Raw genomic sequence first — 21,972 nt, forward strand, 5'->3', positions numbered from 1 at the left:
TGCGTCCCCTCCTCTGACTGGGAGTCATTCCCAAGATCCCGGAAATTGACACTAAGCCTCAGAAACAAGGAACCCCAGAAGGAGGGCAAAGATCTGCGCCAGAGCCTGAACCCTAAGTCAGCGCCAGCCACAGGGCAGAGGTCCGGGAGCCCGAGGACGCGCCCCAGCGTCTGAGGACAAAGCATGAGAATCGTTGGCTTCCGCTGACTCACCATGCATTACTAGGCCAGCTCTGGGCTGGCCTGGATTTCCTCGCGTCCCCAAACGCCAGTAGTACTTAGAACGCAGAGGCAGACTTTCCCGGGGTCCCCCAGTGAGACAGCGGGAGGGGGTGGCCCAGCTCCCTCCACCCCCTCCCAGGCCAACATGACAGGCAGCCGCAGGGCCCTGGGACCTACCTTCACCACACAGCCTCCGCAGCTCCCGCGGCCCCACCCAGACCATCAGACAGGAGGTATCGGGCACTAGCTGAGCCAGGGCCAGGGCGGGCGCGGGGGTGGGGGGTGGGGGGGCGGGTCTGCTGGGCGGGGCCGGCCTGAGGGCCTCAGGGTGGGCGCGGGGCTCCGCAGCCGCCTGGCTGAGGGGGTGGCAGCGGCGACGGCAGTGGCGACAACTCCGATGGAGGCCCCGCGAGGGCCGGCAGAGCGCGCCCCATACTGGGGCCTCCTCGTCCTGGCTCTAGGCTTCTTTCTCCTCCACTGTGATCCCTTCACCTGCTTCTCCTTTCTCTCCTCTCCTCCACCCGCCCCAAGTTTCGAGGACTCCACCCTGTCCACGACCACTACCCTTGAGTCTATCCCCAGCTCCACGGGAGAGCCGAAATGCCAGCGACCCTGCACTCTGATGCGGCAGCAGAGCCTGCAGCAGCCGCTGAGCCAGCACCAGCGGGGCCGGCAGACCAGCCAGCCCACCACCAGCCAGAGCCTGGGCCAGCTGCAGGCCCACGCGGCCTCCGTGCCGGGCCCCAACTCTCGGGCCTACGGCCGGGGCCAGGCTCGGCAGGGCTCCTCGGCCGGCTCCAAGTACCGGCCGGCCGGCGGCCGCAGCCGCTCCAACCCAGGCAGCTGGGACCACGTGGTGGGGCAGATTCGAAACCGAGGCTTGGACATGAAATCCTTCCTGTAAGTCCCCCCCTTGAGTGGCCCGGCCCCCCACCCCCCGCTCCCCGACCCAGCCTCTTTCCTCCCTGTCTCCTTGGGAGTGGCTGGCCCAGAACGATCTTAGCCCTCCATCTCCGAGGCAGGGTGCCCAGCAGACTCCGCTGCCCCCTCCCCAGCCTCCTGTGGCTGGCGGCTCGTGCCTAAAGCCCCCCGTGGAAGGACTTGTATCTGAGCCACCCCTCTGAGGACTCCAGCCCCGCTCGGTGCCCCCAGGGCTTGGAGAAGTTCCTCCCTGAAGTCAGTGGAGACACTAGGGGATGTTGCTGAGGTCCCCGCGTCTGTCTCTCCCCTTCCCAGCCAGTCCCAGGCTCGCCTGGCCTCCCTCCCCTCCCTGCTCTCCTGTGACCTCTCTCCTCCTCTCCTCCCAAACCTGGCCTCCTTCGCTCCATCCGTCAGGCCTCGCCTCCTCCCCTCCAGTTTCTGTCTTCCCTGTAACCCAACTCTGCTCATCTTCCTGCCACCACTTCCTCCCTCCCTCCCTCCCACTTCCCCTGTCCCTGCTGTGGGCCCTGTCCTCTGCCTCTCTGACCTTCTGTAGCCACCTGCCCTCCAGCTCCCTCCCTGGCTCCCGCCATGACCCATTCCCTGAGGACAAACCTCGGATGTTCCCCCGAAGCTTTAGAAAATGTTTCTGAATCAGAGCCCTCTTTCGCGTGTACAGGTCAGAGAAGTAACAAGACACCCTCGGTGTCTGGCCTTAGCCATTCCCCTCTGCTGTGTGTGTCCCCCCCAGCCCCCCACCGTGTGCCCCACGTGCCCCGCCCTCACTGGTAGAGCCCTGCCCAGGGTGCCCTCTCCCTAGTGTCCCTCTGGGCATCTACACTCATTCTCAGAGCCCAGGACAGGCCTGGGCTTCAGTCCCTGACATCACCTCCTTCCTGTGGCCTAACGCGACCTTCCTTCCAGGCTCTGGGGATTATTCTCATCACCCAGGTCTTTCCTGGGAGCACTTTTCACGGAGCAGGAGACCAGCACACTAAGCCTGGGAGAGGAGAAAGGGAGGAGGAAGGGGAAGGCCAAGGTCAAGGCCCAGCTCATTGGCAAGATGTGGGGATTCTGAAGGCAAACAAGTCCTCAGAGCATCCTGCCTCTCTGGCTGAGACCCCAGCCCGAAAGGGTGGTCGGAAGTGCTGCCCCTGGAAGGAGCACCCCAACGGAAGACACCCCACCACGCCAGCTTCCCATACCCATGCAAGTGGCCTGTGGCCCTGGCCAGGCAGGACATGCTGCCTGTGACTCTGCTTGGCAAAACCGGGCAGCGCATCTGTTGGGGCTTTACCCCAGCCAAGGACCCTTGGGAATCCAGCTGGATGCCTGCATGAGACAAGATGCCCAGCAGAGCCTCCTGGCCTCCAGGTGGCGGTTTGTCCTGGGACGGATGCCGTGGCACCAGCGTGGATTAGGAGAGTGGTGGGCATTGGTTCTGCTGTGGCTTGAACAGAGCTGAGAACCAGCCAGAAGCCTGCAACCCTCTGCTCCTCCTGACTGCAGGCTGCTCTCTGCACAGCCATCCCCCTGCCTTGCATTCTAGCAGCCATCACATGGGGGCAAGGGCTATGCCTGGGCTCTGGGAGGAAAAGAACCAGCGGCAGGAAAGCCCCAGGGTACCCACTCTTCCCCGCCTCTCTAGCTGGCGAAGATTTGATAGCATCACTCATGTGCCAGCATCTTTGTCTGCGCTTCTTCTGCCCACCGCAGCTTTCGTGCCCCTCACCTGCTGGCCACCTCCAGAGCTCTCCTCACCCCCCTACCTCTTCCACCTGTAGTCCCTCACAGCAGGGGTCAGCAAACTTTTTCTGTAAAGGACCAGATTCTGAACAATTTAGGCTCTGAGAGACACATGTGGTCTCAATCACATTTTTTTTAAACAATCCTTTAAAAAGGTACAAACCATTCTTAGCTTGTGGGCTGTACAAAATCAGGCCACCAGCTGTAGTTTGCTGGCCCCTGACCCCCGCCTTACAGTTTAGCTGGCGTGCTTCTGACGCCCTCCTCTTGCCCCAAATGCTGGTGGCCCAGGTAGAGAGTCAGGGTGAGAAGGCTAGCCAGGGCCCCCCCGAGATCCCACCCCCACCCCTTGCAGGGAGAAGGCATTCCTCCTGCTTCGTGGGTGTGACTCCTCTCAACACCACTAGCTTCTCCCCCAAATCTCCACCTCTTGCCCTTCATTCTCGCCCCTGCGCCCCGTGATGCCACGGAGAACGACAAATCGGGAACTTATGCAGAGGAGCCGTTTTGTTTTTAAGAAGAGCAAAAGGAGTATCCGAAAAATGCATTAACCAGGGAAAAACAGGTTGTTTTCGTCGGGTTTGCCTTCCCCCAGCACAGCCAGCTCCCTAGGAGCCAAATGGAATTTTACCAACTCTGAAACAGTACCGGTGGGCAGGGAACAAAGAAAATGAGGATTCGTCCTGAGGGAAGGGGGGAGTTGTTTCCCAAAAGTTAGATGCCGCTGCAAGTGTCAGCCTGGAGCAACCGTGCCCAGGACAAAGATGCAAAGACAAAGAAGGCAGCGTCCACCTAGCTTCGGACCCCACGGCCATCTCCCATTTTCCAAGACCCCCGGACCCCTGCCCCTCCCCTCGGTTATCATTTCTCACTGGTAGAGTTCCTTTTTTGACAACTTCTCTGGAAAACAGCCATAGCTAGCGGTTCCTCTCTGAACCTCGCCCTCTTGGATGGTGGTTGAAGTCGCAGACTTCCTAACCCAGGATCTCCCACCCTCCAGAACCTTCCATCAGGTTTACCATCTTTCCCTTGGCCCTTCCTGAGACATGCTTTCATGTCTGCCCCATCTAAGCATCCCTCTCCCCTTGTTCAGATGAGAGCTCAACACTGGAGGAGCCCAGCAAAGCACCCAGAAAACACCCACGAACTCAGATGCTTTTGAGAGGCAGAGGGTCACTTTTCACCCCGGAAAGTGCAGGCAGCCCTGCAGTTGCCCAGCGGTTCCCCGAGAGAGCCTCACACTAAAGATGTCTCACCTTGACCTCTGGCCGCACACTGCTGCCCGCATGGCGACTCCATGTCCACCTGGACTGAGCCTCCCTCAGAGCAGGACCCCTCCAGCCTCCTCCAGACTGTCCTCACCACAGACACAGGCTACCTCGAGTCCTGCCGGGACGTCTCCAGACTTTGCCAGCTTCCTGCACTTTCTCTCTCTCCGCCTTTGCCTTTTGATGACTTCTGGACTGCTCCTCTAAGGAGAGGCCCCTGAACTGGCCCCCAAAGCCTCGGTGGTTACTCCCCGGATCTCCAGGAAGGTGGACGCAGGAGGAGGCCCGCGACGGCCAGCACGCCCTACGCCGGAAGAGACTCGCATTCTCCTTCAATGGGCCGTGTGTCCAGGGACCTGGGGGAGGGAGCTCCTGAGACCCCCCTCCTGGCATCAAGCACACCTGGCTGACCAAAGGACCCAGAGATGTCTTTATGAGGGGCTTAACTGGGTGCAGTGCCCACTGGATTTCCAAACCTTCTGAGAACCTCCCGCCTGGGAGCCCAAACCCACCCGCACGGTCCCCAAGCAAGATGGCAGCACAGCCCTCCCTCTCCTCCCAGGGGCCCAGATGGTCTGAGCCAGTAGCCTCTGGCCTTTGTTCAGCCGGAGGTGAACCAACCTTGGAAAGGGACCATGTCCCAGGGCCTGGGCTCCACTCCCCGCAGCCTTCCCCGTGTGTTTTCTGGGGACGTCCCGGTCGCACGCCACCTCGCAGGCCTCTGCCCAGCCCCTTCCCTGTGGCTAGCTGGGTCTCAGGCCGTGGACACCTCCCCTCTGTCCCCTGCCGCCTCCCACTCTGCTCTACAACTGTTGACAGTGCTGAAGTTTGGTTTCTCTTCTGCAGGGCCAGTTTCTTACGCTTGTTTCTTCTCTCTCTTTGTCTCTGTCTCTGTCTCTGTCTCTCTCTCCTTCCCCTCCCCGCCTCCGCCCCTGGGGCCTCCTCCTTTCACCCTGGCTGGTGGGCTGCCCACCCCTGGCAGGGAAGGCCGGATGGTGGTGCTATCCTTGGTCTTAGGGCTTTCGGAACAGGATGACTTTGCCAATATCCCTGACCTGCAAAACCCAGGAACCCAGCAGAACCAGAACGCTCAGGGGGACAAGAGGTACGAGCACAGGCGAGGGCCTGCGGCGGCGGCGGCAGAGAAGGAGGCGTGGAGAGGCCACCAGCCTCGACCGCTGGTCGCTGGACGAGGCGGCGGCACCTTCAGCGGATGCTGGAGCGGGAGGACAGCCCCCTCCCCAGCCGGTGCCCTCACACATGCCACCCTGGTGGTGTCCCTCAGGTCTGAGGCCCGTGTGGCTGTCCTGGGACCATTCTGGATCAAGCCTGCTCCCCGGGCATGCCTGCCCTCGCCCGGAGCAAGCCAGCCTTTCTGCCCCATCTTCCCGCTTGGCTCCCCCTCTGCTGCACCCTCATCTTTCATCTCTGCCCCACCCCGACCCAGAAATCCCAGTTTCTCAGGTGGTTGGTGGGCGGCGGGGATGTTAGGGAAGGGGCACCAGCCTGTTCTCCCTCATCCCCGCCACCTCAACCTCCCTCTTGCCTGGAGGTCCCGCTGGGGTGATGGTCACACACACACACACACACACACACACACACCTGCAGAGATGTGATACGGCTGCTCTCGGCTGATGGAAGGGGAGCCCCTGGTGGGGAGGGTCTGGGGCCTGGGAGAGGCCTGGTGACCAGAAAGGCAGCCCCTGAGCCCGAGGTACCAGGAGGAGGAAATGGGATAGGGGGTGGGGGGTGGTGGTGAGAGCAGCCAGCAGGGGCTGGTCAGGCCCTCTGTCACCGGGAGCCCTGCTGCTGGCCCTCAGGAGTAGCCTGTGTGGCCACAGCACAGGCTGAGCCGAGGCCTGGGCATTCAACCATCCATGGCCCTGGCCACCAGGAATGCAGAGAGGCATCTTCTGATGCCCCTGTTAGAAGCGCTCTCACGGGGAAGGGGACGGGGAAAGATCAGAGGTCCCAGGGTTCAGGCAGCATCACTAAGGTGGGATGATCCTGCACCTGGTCTGGCCGCTTTTTCCCACCTGGCCTTGGGCTGGGCCAGCCACACACCTGTGATCGTGGGAGGAGGGCTCATCACCTTGGTCAGGTGTACTTTTCATCAGAAAAGGGCTACAGGAGAGTGTGGGCTGGCAGCCAGGCTGCCTCCTTGTAGCTCTGCTACCAGAGCCTCGTTCTGCAACCTCGGGCAAGTCACAGCCCTTCTCTGGGCCTCTGCTTCCTCACCTGTCACATGAAGGATTGGACAGGGTGACCCCTTCGAGCTCGGACATGCTAAGCCTCTAATGAGGGAGCAGACCCTCGGACTGGGGCACTTGTCAGAGTCTGTCAGCCAGGCGGAGGCCCTGACACTTGCTTATTAAGAGGCCTGAAGGTGCGGGAAGGGACTGTCCCGGGCTGCTGCCAGGGGCCTGTGTGTTAGGGGAGCGCAGGCCGAGTTAGCTGACCTGCCTGTCCCTCTGGTGGCTTCTGGAAACCAACTCTCTTATTTCCTTCCCATCCCGAGTTCACAGTTGCATGTCTATGGTGGACAAAGCCAGAAGTCCCCAGAGAGTGGGAGGGGAGAGTGGGACCAGCTCTTTCACTCAGTGGTACAGATGGTGTCACACCCTGAGCCCGAGTCCTGGGGTGCGGGAGGAACGGAGTCTGCCACCTCCAGCCCACTGGAGCCACCGGGGTCCTGGCTTCCTGAGCTCAGGGCTCAGAGCTGGGCTGCAGGCGGGCCAGAGGGCCGTGGGGAGAGGGCCAGGGACCATGGGCCAGAGGCTGCAGGAGCAGGGCTGGAGCCCTCTGAAAACCTGCTAAGGACCCCCTTGTCGAGAAAGGTGTGAAGCGTGAGGGAGCAGATGCAGGCTGGAAACGAGATTTCATGTCACCCGTGTGTTAATTAGCTGTGGCTCCATTTTCACCCACAGCCTATTTTTACCTCCTTGCCACTCAGGTCTCACTCCATATTTTAACACACTCACCCCTTCTGATCATTACATCAGTCGTCCCCTGCCTTCCTGGGAAAGGTGGGTGTGGAGCTGGAGGCCCTGGGCCCACGCCCCAGCCCAGCCCGACTTTCCCAGTGGACACAGGCCATTCCCACCCGGTCACGCCCACCCCATCCTGGAAGCTCATTTCTCGTGGCTCTTGGGGGGTTTCCCAGGTGATCGGCCACTGCAAGGGTGCTTCCTGCTCGGCGCTCTCCCCATCCCCAAGCTTGGCATTAGCACCACCCACAAGGCGCTTTAAGGCTCCACCCCTCTGGGTTCCTGGCTGCATGAATCTTGGAATGGTGGGCTTGGGCCAGCTGTCCCTTGCTCCCCGGCTTCTGCCTCCAGATCCAGGGTCTGCCCTTCGGCCCCAGTGCCCCGTTCTCCACCCAGCTGACCCCTTGGCCGGATGTCACCGGGGTAACGGGTGGGTGGCCCTTGGCTGTTGTTGGGGAGGACGTTCTGCCCCCGAGGTCTATTAGCAGCAGGCTCCTGGGAGACAGGAGGGCCCTGGGAGGAGGAGTGGCCACTCCAGGTCCAAGCAAAGTGGGGTGCATCTAGTAAGTCGCTGCCCCCCACTCCCAGGGTCCTTGGTGGACCTGAAGCCCCGCATCCAGGATCCCCCAAGCCCCTGGGCCTCAGCGCCGGGCCCCAAGAACTTCAGAATGCTGCTGGGCCCAGGAGGGAGGGAAGGAGGCCAAGGCCGCCCTGGCTCCCACGCCGTGCTGTGCCCGTTCCACCTCGCCCATGCTGCCCTGCACCCATGCGCACCTCATGCTCTCAGCCACCCTCTCACCCTTGCTCCTTGGGATCCGAATGGTTTCCCCCGTGGCCCCACCCCCACTGGAGTCGGGGGCAGGGCCGGGCGGGACCTGGCCACCCCCACGCTGCCCTCACTCCGAAGCCACCATGTTTCTTCTGTCCCGGTGTGTGTCCCCGGCCTCCTCTCTGCCTCTACTCTCCTCGTCCCCTCGTCCACCCCGCAGCCTCTTCACTCGCCTCCGACTAACCTTTCTCGGCCTCTCTCTCTCTCCCTCCCTCCCCGTCTCCCTCCTCCCATCTGCTCCTCACAGGGTTGTCCCTGGGCCAGTGACGGGCCCTCCGCCTCTCCCTCTGCCTCTGTGCTCCTGTCTCTCTGTTTCTTTCTGTCCCGTGACCTCCGATAGCTTCAGTGGTGCTGACCATCTCTTCCCAGGCTGCTTTGCAGCTGTGCTGACGCTGTGGTGTGGCCAAAATAACTCCGACTTTCTCATACCTTCAGCAGTCAATCTCGGCTCTCTCCTCCTCTCCCACTCTATTTTTAACCTGACTTTACCTCTCCAGCTATTTCAGTCTCCTCCTCCTCCCCGTGCCCGTCTGTGTGAGCACGTGTCCGTGTGTGTATATGTGTGCGTGCTCTGCTCTGGCCGCACCTCTGGGAGGGCGCCCCGCGCCTCCCGGGTGGGGTGGGGCGTTTCCGTGTTGTCCGGGCAAGGCCAGGCCCTCACAGCAGGTGCGCCGTGCCTCTGATTCTCAGAGTGTCTGTCCCTGAAACCGCTCCCTGCTTTTTTGTTTCAGCGTTTCCCAATTCACACGCGCACCTTGGCATGCCGGGGCCTCCCTGAACGTGTGTCCTCTCAGGATCTAAGTGTGCACATCGCTCTATGTCTGTCATCTTGCTGCTCTGGTTGACCTGCCTGGTTGCCCCTGCCATTCTCTCCCTGTTGCCCTGGGTGTCTGTCAGGCTTGTGTGCACTCGTGTGTGTGTGTGTGTGTGTGTGTGTGAGCGTGCATACACCCTGCTGTTGGGTCCTGGTGTCTCTCCTCCAGGGCCTGGCATATCCTGCGCATGTCTGTCTGCCTGTCGTAGTCAACCGTGTGCTGGCGGCTGGTCCATTCCGAGGGCCACAGCTTGTGTCCAGCCTGTGTGTGTCTCTGAGTCTGTGGCTCTGGTACTCTCGAAGCTGTTCTATTGTAGCCCATCCCGAGCCCTGTGCTCTCCATCACCCTGTCTTCCTCACTGCCTGCCCCCATCTCTCCTCCTCATGGGGTGTTCCAGCCTGGTCCCTGGGCAGGCTTTTAATGCCCCCTTCCTGAACCCCAGCTAGACGGAGACTGGGCTCACCACCCAGCCCCTGGGCCAGAGAGCCCAGCTTGCCGGGGACAGCGTGGAGCCGGGGTGCACACAGGGCCTGTAGTGGAGCTGTCAGATCTTGGGTTTTTCGGTGGGACCCTGTCTTTCTCTGACCCTGGTCGAGAGCCTTATCAAATGTGTAGTCCTCAGAGTGGGAGAAGGGTCGGGTTTGGGCAAGGGGATGTAGATTTGCCCCGTCCAATAGGTGGCTATTTAAATCTAAATTCATTTAAGTCAAACAAACGTGAAAATTCAGTTCTCAGTCATACTGGCCACATTTCAAATGCTCAATAACCATGGGTGGACATAGAAAGTTCTATTGGACAGAGCTGTGCGGACAGTGGTCCTGAGCTCACCTGGTCAGTCTCGTGTCTAAAGGGCACCCGTGTTCCCGCTGAGCCTGAACAAACAGGTGGGGCCTCCAGGAGACAGGTGCTCTGGGCGTGTTTGCCTAGGGTAATGATGCGGAGAGAGGACACGCCGTCTTGGCAGCCTCCCCTCCAGCCTCCCAGGCTGGGTCAAGCAGGGATGGATGGAGCCTCTGGGGAGGGAGGATGCTCAGAGACCACCATGCAAGCAGGGGCTGAAGGGTGGGGGATTTTCTGGGGAACAGGAGGAGTGGGAACACTGGCTGAAAAAGCACCTGCCGGGGGAAGTCAAAGCCGGATCACGCTGGGGCAGAGGCGAGGGGGACAGCCCTGCTCCCCATGGACAAAAGCGTAGCTCCTGCTGGCCCGCAGGAGGTGGCAGCTACTTGGGTCTCAGAAGGTTCTGCTGCCACCCAGACCCGTGGCGCCCAGCCCAGCCCACCTCTAGGTCCATGCTCATTCGGATTCCTCCCGCCCCCAGGTTGCCTACGGGAGGGAAGGCAGTGAACACAGCCCCAGTGCCGGGCCAGACGCCCCACGATGAATCTGACCGCCGGACCGAGCCTCACTCCTCCGTCTCAGATCTCGTCAACTCCCTCACCAGTGAGATGCTCATGGTGAGAAGGGCAGGAGGCCCGGGGCAGGGGGAGGGGCAGGTGTGGAGATGGGTGACAGCGTGGGAGTCCTGCAGGGGAACCAGCATGGTCATCTGTCAAGAGAGACTAAGAATTCCCATCCTCCTCCAGTCTCTGGATTGAGCAGGGGCCCAAGAAACCTGCTATGTGATCCTAGAAGGAAAGGCTAGTGGAGCGAGGACTTGGGGGCGGAAGATGTCCCCTCTCTTGGAGTGGCATCTCACTGAGTAGCGGTCTCGGGTAGCGCTCCCAGTGGAGCGGGTCTCATATCCCCATCCCAGGGACCATTCCCAATCCTCATGGCTGGGGTGCCAGCTGAGGCCCAAAGAGAACAGGAGAGGAGAACCCCTCTGGTCCTAGTCCCTATGAGGGGACAGCTGTGCTGGGGTTCTCCTGTCCACACCCCAGCCTCCCGGGATCCCTGTCTTATGGATCTGGGGTGTTTTCACCACGGGAGAGGTTGTGGCTTCACATGGCGCCCCCTGGTGGCAGCAGTGAGTCACAGCCATTTGCCTCATCTGTACTTTCCAAAGAGCTCCTGGAGGGACCAAGGCCCCAGGGCGAGCGAGCACTCTGTGATTTGGCAGCTGGAAATTTCAGGCGAGAGTCAGTCATAGGCTTGGCAGCCCAGAGTTTCCAGGAAGGCTGGGCGAGGACGTGAGGGTGGGAACCCGGTGCCTGCTAGGTTCCTACTGGGACCTGGGCCCCCCTTCCTCTTCCCCCTTCCCTCCTCCCGGTCTCCCCCCTTCCTCCCAAAGAGAGAGGCAAGGGGGCTCGGTGGGCTCTCAGGCCCTCGCCAGACCTGACATTCAGTTCAGAGGCCCCTTGCCCACTGCTCTGACACCGCAGCCCCCAGCCTCCCCGGAGCCCCCGGAACCCCCAGGCCCCACCCTCCTGCCATTCAGGGCTCGGCCGGCTCTAACCATCCATCCGCACTCCTCTTTTCTAGCCCAGTGCCTCTCAAATTGTGATAGACACACGAATCACTGGGGGATCTTGTTAAAATGCAGATTCCCAGTCAGCAAGCCTGCTACGGGCCCCCAAATCTGCGTTTCTCTCGGATGCAGATTAGAGCATCAGATTTTCCATGTTCCAGATCTGGTCTCCCTTGGGCCTCCCCACCTCTCCCCTTCTCCTTGCCCCCGGGGCCCTGAGTGCCTGGTCCTCCACCACCTCCTCTCTGTCTTCCCCCATCCATGTAGATCAGCCTGGCCATCCTCTCCTCTGGACGGGCCATCGCCACAGTCCATCCTGCCTCTCTGTGCAGCCTCTTAATTGGCTACAGCTTCCTGGTAGCGAGGTTCCCAGAAGGGACAGCCCTTTCCCAGCCAGCTTGCCTCCCCCTTGCTGCCCCCGGGGCGGGGAGCCAAGAGCCGCAGGCAGAAGGAGGAAATGCAGGCCCCAGTGCCCTCTCACGTGCTCAGCAGATGCTCAGAGGTGGGCAGGCAGGGTCTAATTGCCTAGCCCTAGGCCAAAGCTGGGTCACTGGCATTAATAGTGATGATGAAGATGAACAGGGCAGAAGTAAACCATCGGCTGATCTCCCTGCCCCAGGCGTGGAGAAACAGGAGTCAGGCACCCGCAGCCTTACGGACAAAGGGACCGAGGGGACAGAGAGGGGTCAGAGAGGAGGCTGGGCCGCATCCCCATCTGAGTTACTCCTGCCCTGCTTACTTCTGCTGGAGCTGGGGCTCAGGCAGCACCTCCTCCAGCCCTTGGTGGGGGTGGCTAGCCTGGTTGCCATGGAAACAGATCCAGGCCCCGCCCCAGCTGGTTAATTAAGGCTCAGGGCTGTGGTTTGGGAAGGCTGGGGGTGGGCACAGAGCCACTGCCCACTTCTGAGGTGAAGTCCACTGGCCCAGCTTGGGCCTCTCACCCAAGACTACCTTGTTTGGGAACCAAGATCCAAGTGACCAGCCTCAGGTGAGGCTGGGGCCACCTGGGCTCCAGTCACCAGGGTCTCCACCCCAACTTTAGAAGGAATGTGGAGGGGCAAGTGGTCGTGGCAGGGACTGCATGCCCAGACTCTCAGTCCATGGCCAGCAGTGGCAGGCGCCAGGCCACAGAGCAGGACCACGAAAGTGATGTAGACCCCCCTAACCTTCCCTGGAACCCCATAACATAGGTCTGTCTCATGGTCCCATTCTACAGATGCAAAAACTGAGGTTAAAAGGGAGTGGGGCTGGTAAGAGGAGAAGGAAGGAGTGCCAGGGGAAAACTGGATCTGGGTCGGGAAGCCAGATTCTCAGCAGGCCTGGGTGGAGCTTGCAGGGCTGCCTGGATCCCGCCAAGGGGCAGGGCTTGAGGGACGCACTTCCACTGTGAGAAGAGCAAGAGAGGCAGCTCAGCCCCCCTTCCACCTCCAGGCAGGACCAGGGGTGTGGCTAGTGAAGCCCCAGATCTGAGTGTGAGAGTGAGGGCGGCTGGAAGGGCATTCATGGTGGCTGGGCGCTGACTTGGTTTCGAACTCCGGGCTCATCTCTTAGTCACAGGCGACTTGAGGCAGTTATCTCTCTGTGCCCCCAACCAAGTTGGAGCACGGTAGTGCCTGCCTCATCAGGATGTTGTAGGGAGTGGAGGAGGGCAAAGCACACAGTCCAAGGAGCAGGGTAGTTACGACCGTTAGTGTGATTTGCATGCTCCTCGTCTAGGGCAGTTGAGTCCTCACTGGCTTGCAGGAGGAAGTCTCAAAATTTCTTGGGATGTGGGCCTGTTTTGGTGGAAAGGGTGGGCTTTCAAGTCAGAGAGAGTCCATACTGCTGTGTAATCTTGGACATGTGACTTAACCTCTCTGAGCCAGTCTCCTCAGCTAGAGAGCGGTGATAACTGCCTCTCCTGGCTGTTGTCAGGATTCAGTAAGAAGAGGTGATGTAAGAGTCTTCCGCCGCGGTTGGGGCACACTATACACATTCTTATCATCTGTATTAGGTAGTATTTCAGAGCCTGGGGTCACCTCTCCAGGATGAAGGGGGAGGGCACAGAGAAGTCTCCTGCAGGGGAAGGAGGGAAAGCAAACCGGTACCAGCGGTTTTGTCATAAATATGGTATCCTGAGTCCTACCCTGGCTCTTACCCAATCACCTCAGGAGTTTTTTTTTTTTTTTTTTTTTAATTTATTTATTTATTTATTTTTGGCTGTGTTGGGTCTTCATTTCTGTGCGAGGGCTTTCTCTAGTTGTGGGAAGTGGGGGCCACTCTTCATCACGGTGTGTGGGCCTCTCACTATCGCGGCCTCTCTTATTGCGGAGCACAGGCTCCAGACGCACAGGCTCAGTAGTTGTGGCTCACGGGCCTAGTTGCTCCGTGGCATGTGGGATCCTCCCAGACCAGGGCTCGAACCCATGTCCCCTGCATTGGCATGCAGATTTTCAACCACTGCGCCACCAGGGAAGCCCAGGAGCGCTTTTTTTTTTTTTTTTTTTTTAAATTGGGGTATAGTTGATTTACAGTGTTGTGTTAGTTTCATGTGTACAGCAAAGTGAATCAGTTGTATGTATACATATCTCCACTCTTTTTTAGCTTCTTTTCCCATATAGGTCATTACAGAGTACTGAGTAGAGTTCCCTGTGCTATACGGTAGGTCCTTATTAGTTATCTATTAACCACTAGGTGGCTGGGGGATGGGCAAGATTCTAAAACCTAACCAGGTGTCCCCAGTGAGCAAACACAGCTGGAAACACTTGGCTGGGAGACACTCCCCCGAATTACCTCCTATTTTTTCAACATCCTCCTGGGAATGGGACACCATGCCACCCCCCACATGTCTGTCGGTTGCTGGGTCGGCTCAAGTGCCACCTCCGGGGGATGAGGACTGAATGCAGGTGTAGCCTCCCTTCCAGTGGTCCTCAGCCTTGGTTTGCAGTACTGTCATCTGAGGCTCCTATTACACAATTCTGCCGCCCAGGGCCACCCCAGCCCCATCAAATGAGGCTCCCCAGGGATGGGGCCTGGGAATCTGTACTCTTAGTGTCCCTGCCTTACACAAACAGACGTTGCTTCTGAAAACTCGCCTCTCATTTTGTAAATCACATCATCCTCAGAACCCCAGAGTCACTTTCCAAAGAAATACCGTGGTAAACTCTTTTGAGGTGAGAACAATCTCCCTCATCTGTTTTGTAGCCCAGGTTTTTGTGTCGGTGTATTTCACAGGGGACCCCGCAGGGCTGTTGGAAGAGTGGAAAGATGGACGAGGGGGCTGGGGGGGGTCCCAACGTGCACCAGGGGAGGTGAAGCAGACCCGGGGCTCCGAGGAGAGGCTGGGAAGCGGGGTGCGCACTGCTCTGGGGTTCAGGGGCTGTCCCGCCTCTGCCCCTCCCTCCCTGTGTGACCCTGGTCAAGGCACCTGCCCTCCACCTCAGCATCCTCACCCAGATCTGAATGTGGGATGTGCCACCACCAGCCCCGCGTGGTGACCAGGGGGAGGAGGCGGCTGGACTGGCCCTGGGCACAGCGGGGCCTCCCAACCCTGCTGGGCTGCAGAGGGGGCTTCAGGGAAGCAGAATCCTCCCCAGCGCTGCCTGCCTCTCCCCCTGCCCCCAGCTCTCCCCAGGCTCTGAGGAGGACGAGGTCCACGAGGGCTGCAGCCGAGAGAACCTGGGCCGGATCCAGTTCAGCGTCGGCTACAACTTCCAGGAGTCCACGCTCACCGTGAAGATCATGAAGGCCCAGGAGCTGCCAGCCAAGGACTTCAGCGGCACCAGCGACCCCTTCGTCAAGATCTACCTGCTGCCAGACAAGAAGCACAAGCTAGAGACCAAGGTGAAGCGGAAGAACCTGAACCCCCACTGGAATGAGACCTTCCTCTTTGAAGGTGAGGCTGTGCTGCCCCTGCCCCCAGAGTCCCCCTCTTCCCCTCCTCCACCCACCCCCGCCCAAACCTCCCCACTCCACGTGGCCACATGCACAAACGCACATGTACAGGCACGCGCACACGCGCGTCCCAACACACACGGGCGAGTAACTCGGCCCGGTTAACCTGCTGCGTACCGTGTCCAGCTGGGATGAGGTGACAGGGCTGAGTGGGGCCAGCATCACAGCCAGAGGCCGAGGAGGAAAGCTGGGCCACGGCCCGGACACAGGACCCATCCTCAGGCGTGCAGGAAGGAAGGGAGGCAGCCACAGGATCCAGAGGTGGGGCACCTGCAGCGACCACAGCGTAGTGGGTAAGAGCCCAGGCTCTTCCCATGGCCCCGGCTGCCTGAGTTTGAATCTCAGCTCTGCCACTTACTAGCTGTGTGACTAGGGGCAAGTTCCTGAACCTCTCTGTGCCATGGTTTCCCCATCTGTAAAATAAAGATACTAGTGAGGGTTAAACAACTCAGTGAATTGTAAAAGCACTTACAACACCCAGAAAACACTTTATACCAGTTTGTTAAACACTCCATCGGCTCCCCTTCTCTGACCCCTCCCCCTATTTGGGACAGGCCCCTCCAGATGCACAGGAACAAGAGCTCTGAACCATGCCCCGGGGTCCTAGAGGCAAATATCCTTCCTCTCTCCTGCAGTCCCATCTTTATCTCTTGTCTCTGAGGATTCAAGGTAACCAGGAGACTGGGTGTGTGATCAGGGAGTAATTTCTGTCTCAGGCCCTTTGGGTGCCTGGACCCCCACTTAGAGAAACCATTACCCTTTCCTGACAGCTGTGTTCAACCAGTGAGAATAAATCCCTACAACACCAAATGCCTGGTGCCCTGGCTCTTCAGAACCTACAGTGTGTGCCCCAGGGAATCAGGAATCTTCCCCATCTGGTGTACCAGCCACTTGATACCTCACCCCTTCAGCTGGCACAGTGACAGCCAGCTCACCCACTAAATAAATCATTGAGGGTGAGCTAGTGAGTGCTTGTTTGTTTTCTCCCTCCTCAGTTCTGCATGGGAACAGGTTTAGAGATGGCACAACCAGTGAGAGGCTTGGCTGTCTGTGCGCAGGTGTATGTAGCCAGCTGGTGGGGTGAAATTCATGGGCAGAGCCCCAATCCACTGATCCCTTCTGCAAACATTTACCCAGCATCAAGTATGGGCTGGGCACTGTCCTGGGTACTTGGGGTACAGAAAAGAATGAGGCACCATTGTGACCCTCAAGGCATTCCTTGGAGGACACAGATGTGTAGATAATTAAGCCATACATTGCATGACAGATGCTGCAAGAACCCAATATAAACTCCCCTTGGTGGCACTGAAAAACATTTCCCAGAAGAGAGGCCATTCATGATGGGTTCTGATGGATGAATAGGAGTTTGCCAGATAAGAGGCTGCCTCCTCTGGTGTTGAAAGAGCTGACTCAGGCACAGGGACCTCTTGGAGCCTTCAACCTTTCCAGAACACTTGTCCTCATGCATTTTACCTGAAGGGATGCCAAAGGTCACCTGGGGAATTCCCTGGCAGTCCAGTGGTTACGACTCCGTGCTTTTACTGCCAAGGACCCGGGTTCAGTCCTTGGTCAGGGAACTAAGATCCCACAAGCCACACAGCGTGGCAAAAAAAAAAAAAAAAGTCACCTGGACAGGTCCCTGGGGTACTCCGAGGTGAGCAAGACATGGCCCATAACCCCCCTCAATATGAGGAAGAGGCCCTGAAGGAATTCAGGGTCTGGGGGCTGAAGGAGCATAGGATTTCCTCTTTCAGTGCACCTGCTCTGGTGAGAGGTAACTGTGCTTCCAGCGTCTTTTGCAAAAGGTGCGAGAATCCTCCAGAACCCTTCCTCTCCCTTCATCTTCTCCACCAGTTGAGCTAAGGTAGTAAGTATCCTCTCTTCTTCCTGCTCACACCCTGGTTCAGGATCTCAGCACCTCAGGCCTCCAGGCTGGCCTGCACCCACTGCCCCCCCAGGCCAGGCCCTCCTCTGACTAAGCCTCCCAAGGCCGTGACTCCAGCTTCAGACCTTCCCCGACTCCCTAGTATTTACCATCCCATCCAAGCTCCTTCCCCTGGCTCTCCGCTCTGGCCTCATCTCCTGCTCCAGCCCAGCACACTCCATGCCCTTTCATGGGCATTTATTCATTTGTTCAATTATTGATTCACTTAACAAATATTTAATCGAGTGCCTGCTGTGTGCCAGAAACAGTGTTAGATGCTGGGATCCAGTGGTTGAGGACAGAGATGCCTTCCTGGAAATTCTGGCCTAGTGGGAGAGTCAGACTCAAGGAAACATAAATCTCTAGTACACCCTGTGATAAGTGCTGTGAAAGGAAAGTGCTAGTGTATAAAACAGGGGATCTGACCCCATCTGGGATGTCAGGAAAGAAAGCTGAGACCTGATGGAAGAGGATAGGCCAGGACGGGGCATGGTGGGGCCAGGGCAGGAAAAGCCAGGGTGGCTGGAGTTCAGTTATTGAGTGAAGAGCGGTCACAAGATGAGCAGGGAGAGGACAGCGGGCCAAGTTGTGGAAGGACTTGAAGCCAAGACAAGGCGCACGGCTTTTATTCTAAGTGCACTGGGAGCCACTGAAAGGCTTTCGGCAGGAGAGTATCATAATGTGATTTCTATTTTTAAAAGATCACTCTGGCTGCCGTGTTGAAAAGGGGCTGTAGGAGAAAGTACACAAGCGGGGAGGGGTGCTTGGAAACTCTTGCAACTCTCTAGGCAAGAGGTGCCGGCGGCTTGGATAGGGAGGCGGCAGTGGAGACAGGGACAGCTGCCGGTCGATGAGGAAGGACGGAAGGACTGGCTGATGCATCAGCAGGAGGAGGGAGGGGAAGCGCGGAGTCCTAGGACAGGCGTCTACTGCTTTTTCTTTGCCTTTGCCATTTCCCTCTGCCCTGAGTCCTCCTGGGGCTTGCTTTCTGCCAGCGGTGGCCATCTCAGGCAGGGCCACTTGCCCAGACTTGTCTCAGGATGATTGGCAGTGGCAGGGCTGCCCAGAGAGCAAGGGGGCCACTGCCCAGTCACCGAGACGGACACGTGATGAACCAGTGAATGAATCGTCCCAGTCTGCTCTTTATTAGCTGTGGGACTTTGGGCAGGTAAGTTAAGCCATCGGAGCCTCAGTCTCCTCATCCATAAAATGGACAAGATACCATCCACCTTGCAGAACTGTCAAGGGAGACAGATGAGACCATGACAGTCCTTGCTAACATTTCAGGAAGGTCTGAACGTGGGTGTTGCCGGCTGCACCCAGGTGGGGTGGCAGCAGGAAGACACGGGGCCAGCCCTCCCCTTCCTCCCGGGGCCTTCCTGCCCAGGCGCGTTGCCCTGCCCCGGCCCCGTGTGGCCACTCTGTCCTGCTCTTCCCCTGTGCTGTCTGTCTCCCAGGTTTCCCCTACGAGAAGGTGGTGCAGAGAGTCCTCTACCTCCAGGTCCTGGACTACGACCGCTTCAGCCGCAATGACCCCATCGGGGAGGTGTCCATCCCCCTCAACAAGGTGGACCTGACCCAGATGCAGACCTTCTGGAAGGATCTGAAGCCATGCACCGATGGGAGTGTAAGGCCCCACCTGCAGGTCCTGGCTGGGAGGCTGGCAGATCCTGGCCCGGTCCTAGTCCCTTCACAAGCTCAGGGAATTGGGAGGGTTATGGGTGGGGCCGGGCAGGTGGGCGGGCCTGACGGCGCAGAGTTCCCACCCGCAATCTCAGGGGAGGCTGGGCTGTGATAAAGAACCTGGGGAGCAGGGCCCAAACCTGCCGGATGAGGGGAGACCAGGTGTGCATCCGTGCCAGACAGAGGGGGCGGGTAAGCACCCAGGTCCAAGTGGAGGGGTCCTGGGGTGGGGGGGGCTCCCCTTGTCCCCACAGCCCTCTTGTTCTCCCTCCCAGGGGAGCTGAGAGGAGTGGCCCAGCCTCACCCCTCCACTTGTCCCTCCCAGGGGAGCCGAGGGGAGCTGCTCCTGTCTCTCTGCTACAACCCCTCTGCCAACTCCATCATCGTGAACATCATCAAAGCCCGGAACCTCAAAGCCATGGACATCGGGGGCACGTCAGGTGCTGGCGCTTCTCGCAGCAGAGGGCAGACGGGCCAGGGAGGTCCTGGTGCACGGGAGTCTCACTGCATGTGGATGTCAGGGTCCTGGCTGTGGCCCTCACCCTTGTCCCCCGTGCCCCACCTCCATTCCCAACTCCTTTACCCTAGAGCCCTGGTGCTGTCTCTGGAGCACCCTCAGGGTCAGCATCACCTTGGATACTGTCCTTCCCAGAATCAGGAAGAAAACGAGCACGATGGTGGGGAGACCTGGGTTCTAGTCCCGGCACTAACACAACTCGTCCGTGACCTCGGGTGAGACCTGGCCTCTCAGTCTTCTCATTCGTGTTCACGGAAGGGCACTAGGTGATGGCTAAGGCCCCTTGCGGCCCCTCCATCTGCTGACCCCCCAGATCCCCCTCCTCCTTCCTTAGGGCTTTCCTCACCCTCTGGGGAAAACACGCAACCCCTCCTGCCCCAGCTTCCCCCCGCCGCTCCTCTGACCCTTCCCCCACCTGTCCCCCAGACCCTTATGTGAAGGTGTGGCTAATGTACAAGGACAAGCGGGTGGAGAAGAAGAAGACGGTGACAATGAAGAGGAACCTGAACCCCATCTTCAACGAGTCCTTTGCCTTCGACATCCCTACGGAGAAGCTGAGGGAGACGACCATCATCATCACTGTCATGGACAAGGACAAGCTCAGCCGCAACGACGTCATTGGCAAGGTAGGGGGCCACCCAGCAAGGGTCTGTTCTCCGAAGAAGCAGCCGGGGTAGTGGGTGAGCACAGGGCTGGACAGCAGGAGAGAGAGGGTCAGTCCCTTCCCCTGTCAGGACCTCCGTTTCATCTCAAAATGAGAGGATTTGACGAGATTCTCCCTAAGTGTCCTACTGTGGGTCCACCACTTCAGGACAGACCACTGGAAGAGCAGGGAAAGAAGGGGGTGGTAGGAAAAAGCGCCCTGGATCCCCAGAAGAGGGTTTTCTGGACAGGACCCTCTGACAGGGTAAGGACATCAGAGCAATGTCACCCAGCGTCCCATCTGTAGAGGGCGAGCTGCGTGAGGCAAGTATTGAGAGCTGTAGTCAGGCTCCAAAGACCTGGCTTTGGTTCCCACCTCATCTTGGCTCCCCAAGTGACCTTGGGCAAGTCACTTGCCTCTGTGAGCTTCAGCATTCTCATTTATAAATGGAGCTACTAATACCAACCCTACAGCACCTCACAGGGTGGCGTAAGAATTGCCTGAGATACATGGACATTCTCCTTGTAGAAAGTAACCTCTCCTCATCCTATTTTAACCCCAAATCCATGCCTGGCCTTGAGTTTTTGCAGGATACGATTCTGGGACATAAACGCATCCACTTTTCTACTTTGAAATGTCTATTCCTGTGTTTGTTTATGGCTTAGTGTTGAGAGTATGTGCTTGATAGTCATACTACCTGGATCCAGGTGCCAGTTCCACCTCTTAACAGTCATAACCTTTATGAGCCTCATTTCCTCCTCTTGAAATGAGAGTAAGACAATCCTAACCTCACAGTGTGCTGGGAGGATTAAATAACACAGGTGAGATGCTTAGCTCAGAACTTGGAACATATATGTTAGCTACTATTATAATGAAAGTTGTTTTTGAAAAGTTCTTAGTAAGGGCATGCGTGTCCATTTAGGCTTGGAAGTTTGACCAGGAACAGTGCAGGAAGCCAGTGATCAGGGCAGGCAGAGGGGAAGGGTAGATGCCAGGAGCAAGGGAAGGGAGAACATGGATCACTCAGGGCACAGCCCTGTATGAGGGAAATGGGAAGGGGTGACCTGGGCACCCACAGGGAAGGGGGCCGAGGTGGAGACACCTCTCAGACAGATAGGAATGGAGAACCTAGCTACTGGGGGTGGAAGAGAAGCAGCTGGCCCCAAAGAGGAGAGCTGGCCCTGCCCGCCATCTAGCAAGGCCCAGGGAGTATGACTTGCCGACCTGTGGTCACAAGTGGGACAGGTCCCCAGGATAGCATCACCTACACCCCAGTAGGACTATGTGTTCTTAGCAGGACCTGCTGAGCCCTTCCTTGATGAGCTCAGGCCAAGTAACCATACCTACTTCTAAGCTCTTCTGAAGCTTAGCCTTTTGGAGTTGGGTATTCTTTGGATACCACTTATAGCTCCCTTTGAAACAGTCCTACCTTCTGTTGGCTGAACCAAGGTGAAGGTGGATTTGTCCTCACTTTGGTCTGGGTAGCTTAGAGAGCCCTGTGCTCTTAGCTAATCGCCAGTCACAAGGCTGGTGTCAGCCCGGGGATCATGCACACAGCCCTCCGAGGCTGTGAGGCCCCTAACACAGAGGGAGGTAGGCTTGGGCCGATAGTATAGAGCCCAAAAGACCTAGATTTAAATCCCTCTGCACCACTCATAAATCCTGTGACTATGGGTCAGTCTCTTAACTCTCTGTACCTTAGTTTCTCCATCTGTAAAATGGGGATAATAACATACCTGCCTCACAGGTAAGGATTTGATGATCTATGTATATAATGTCCCTAGCTCAGTGTCTGGTGTGTAGTAAGTGCCCAGGAGGTGGGAGTGATTGTCAGTAAGGAGAGATAGGCCGTGCCCAACAGGTGGGGGAGGGAAGGGTGTGGGAGAGAACTGCCTCCATTCCCATCAATCCCAAACCACAAAAGAGTCTGGGAGTCTAATTTGGAAGGGCCAGGCATGCCCAGGCTCCCGAGGGGAAGCACAACAAGGAAAAGAGGGTGGCCTCTGTGGGGTAGGTTGTCACTGCAGGCAGAAGCCCCTTGGTCCCCATGATCACAGGCCATTGTGGAAATGGAG

General features: G+C 58.4%; 1 protein-coding gene and 1 long non-coding RNA gene across 5 annotated transcripts in view; one reads left to right on the plus strand and one right to left on the minus strand.

Annotated features, from left to right (window-relative positions):
• The window catches only part of SYT7 (synaptotagmin 7), a gene marked incomplete at its 5' end in the record, with an annotated part of 59,708 nt that overhangs the window by 36,825 nt on the left and 911 nt on the right, over positions 1-21,972 (plus strand). For 2 of the 4 annotated variants that reach the window (XM_082629062.1, XM_082629063.1), the window contains 5 exons: positions 10,109-10,244; positions 14,801-15,071; positions 18,512-18,681; positions 19,063-19,177; positions 19,681-19,880. In XM_082629062.1, the coding sequence (XP_082485188.1) occupies positions 10,109-10,244; positions 14,801-15,071; positions 18,512-18,681; positions 19,063-19,177; positions 19,681-19,880 (892 nt within the window). Of the gene's footprint in view, positions 1-618; positions 1,122-5,138; positions 5,262-10,108; positions 10,245-14,800; positions 15,072-18,511; positions 18,682-19,062; positions 19,178-19,680; positions 19,881-21,972 lie in introns of those variants that run through there. The other 2 variants (XM_082629064.1, XM_082629061.1) reach the window with 2 other exon arrangements.
• Positions 15,372-18,717, minus strand: LOC309808612. The gene is made up of 3 exons (XR_014294769.1): positions 18,645-18,717; positions 15,489-15,543; positions 15,372-15,400 (listed from the first exon to the last, which is right to left on the minus strand). It is a non-coding gene; the product is annotated as an uncharacterized lncRNA (long non-coding RNA).

Source organism: Mesoplodon mirus (assembly GCF_964341445.2).
Source record: "Mesoplodon mirus genome assembly, chromosome: 7".
NCBI classification, from domain to species: domain Eukaryota; kingdom Metazoa; phylum Chordata; class Mammalia; order Artiodactyla; family Ziphiidae; genus Mesoplodon; species Mesoplodon mirus.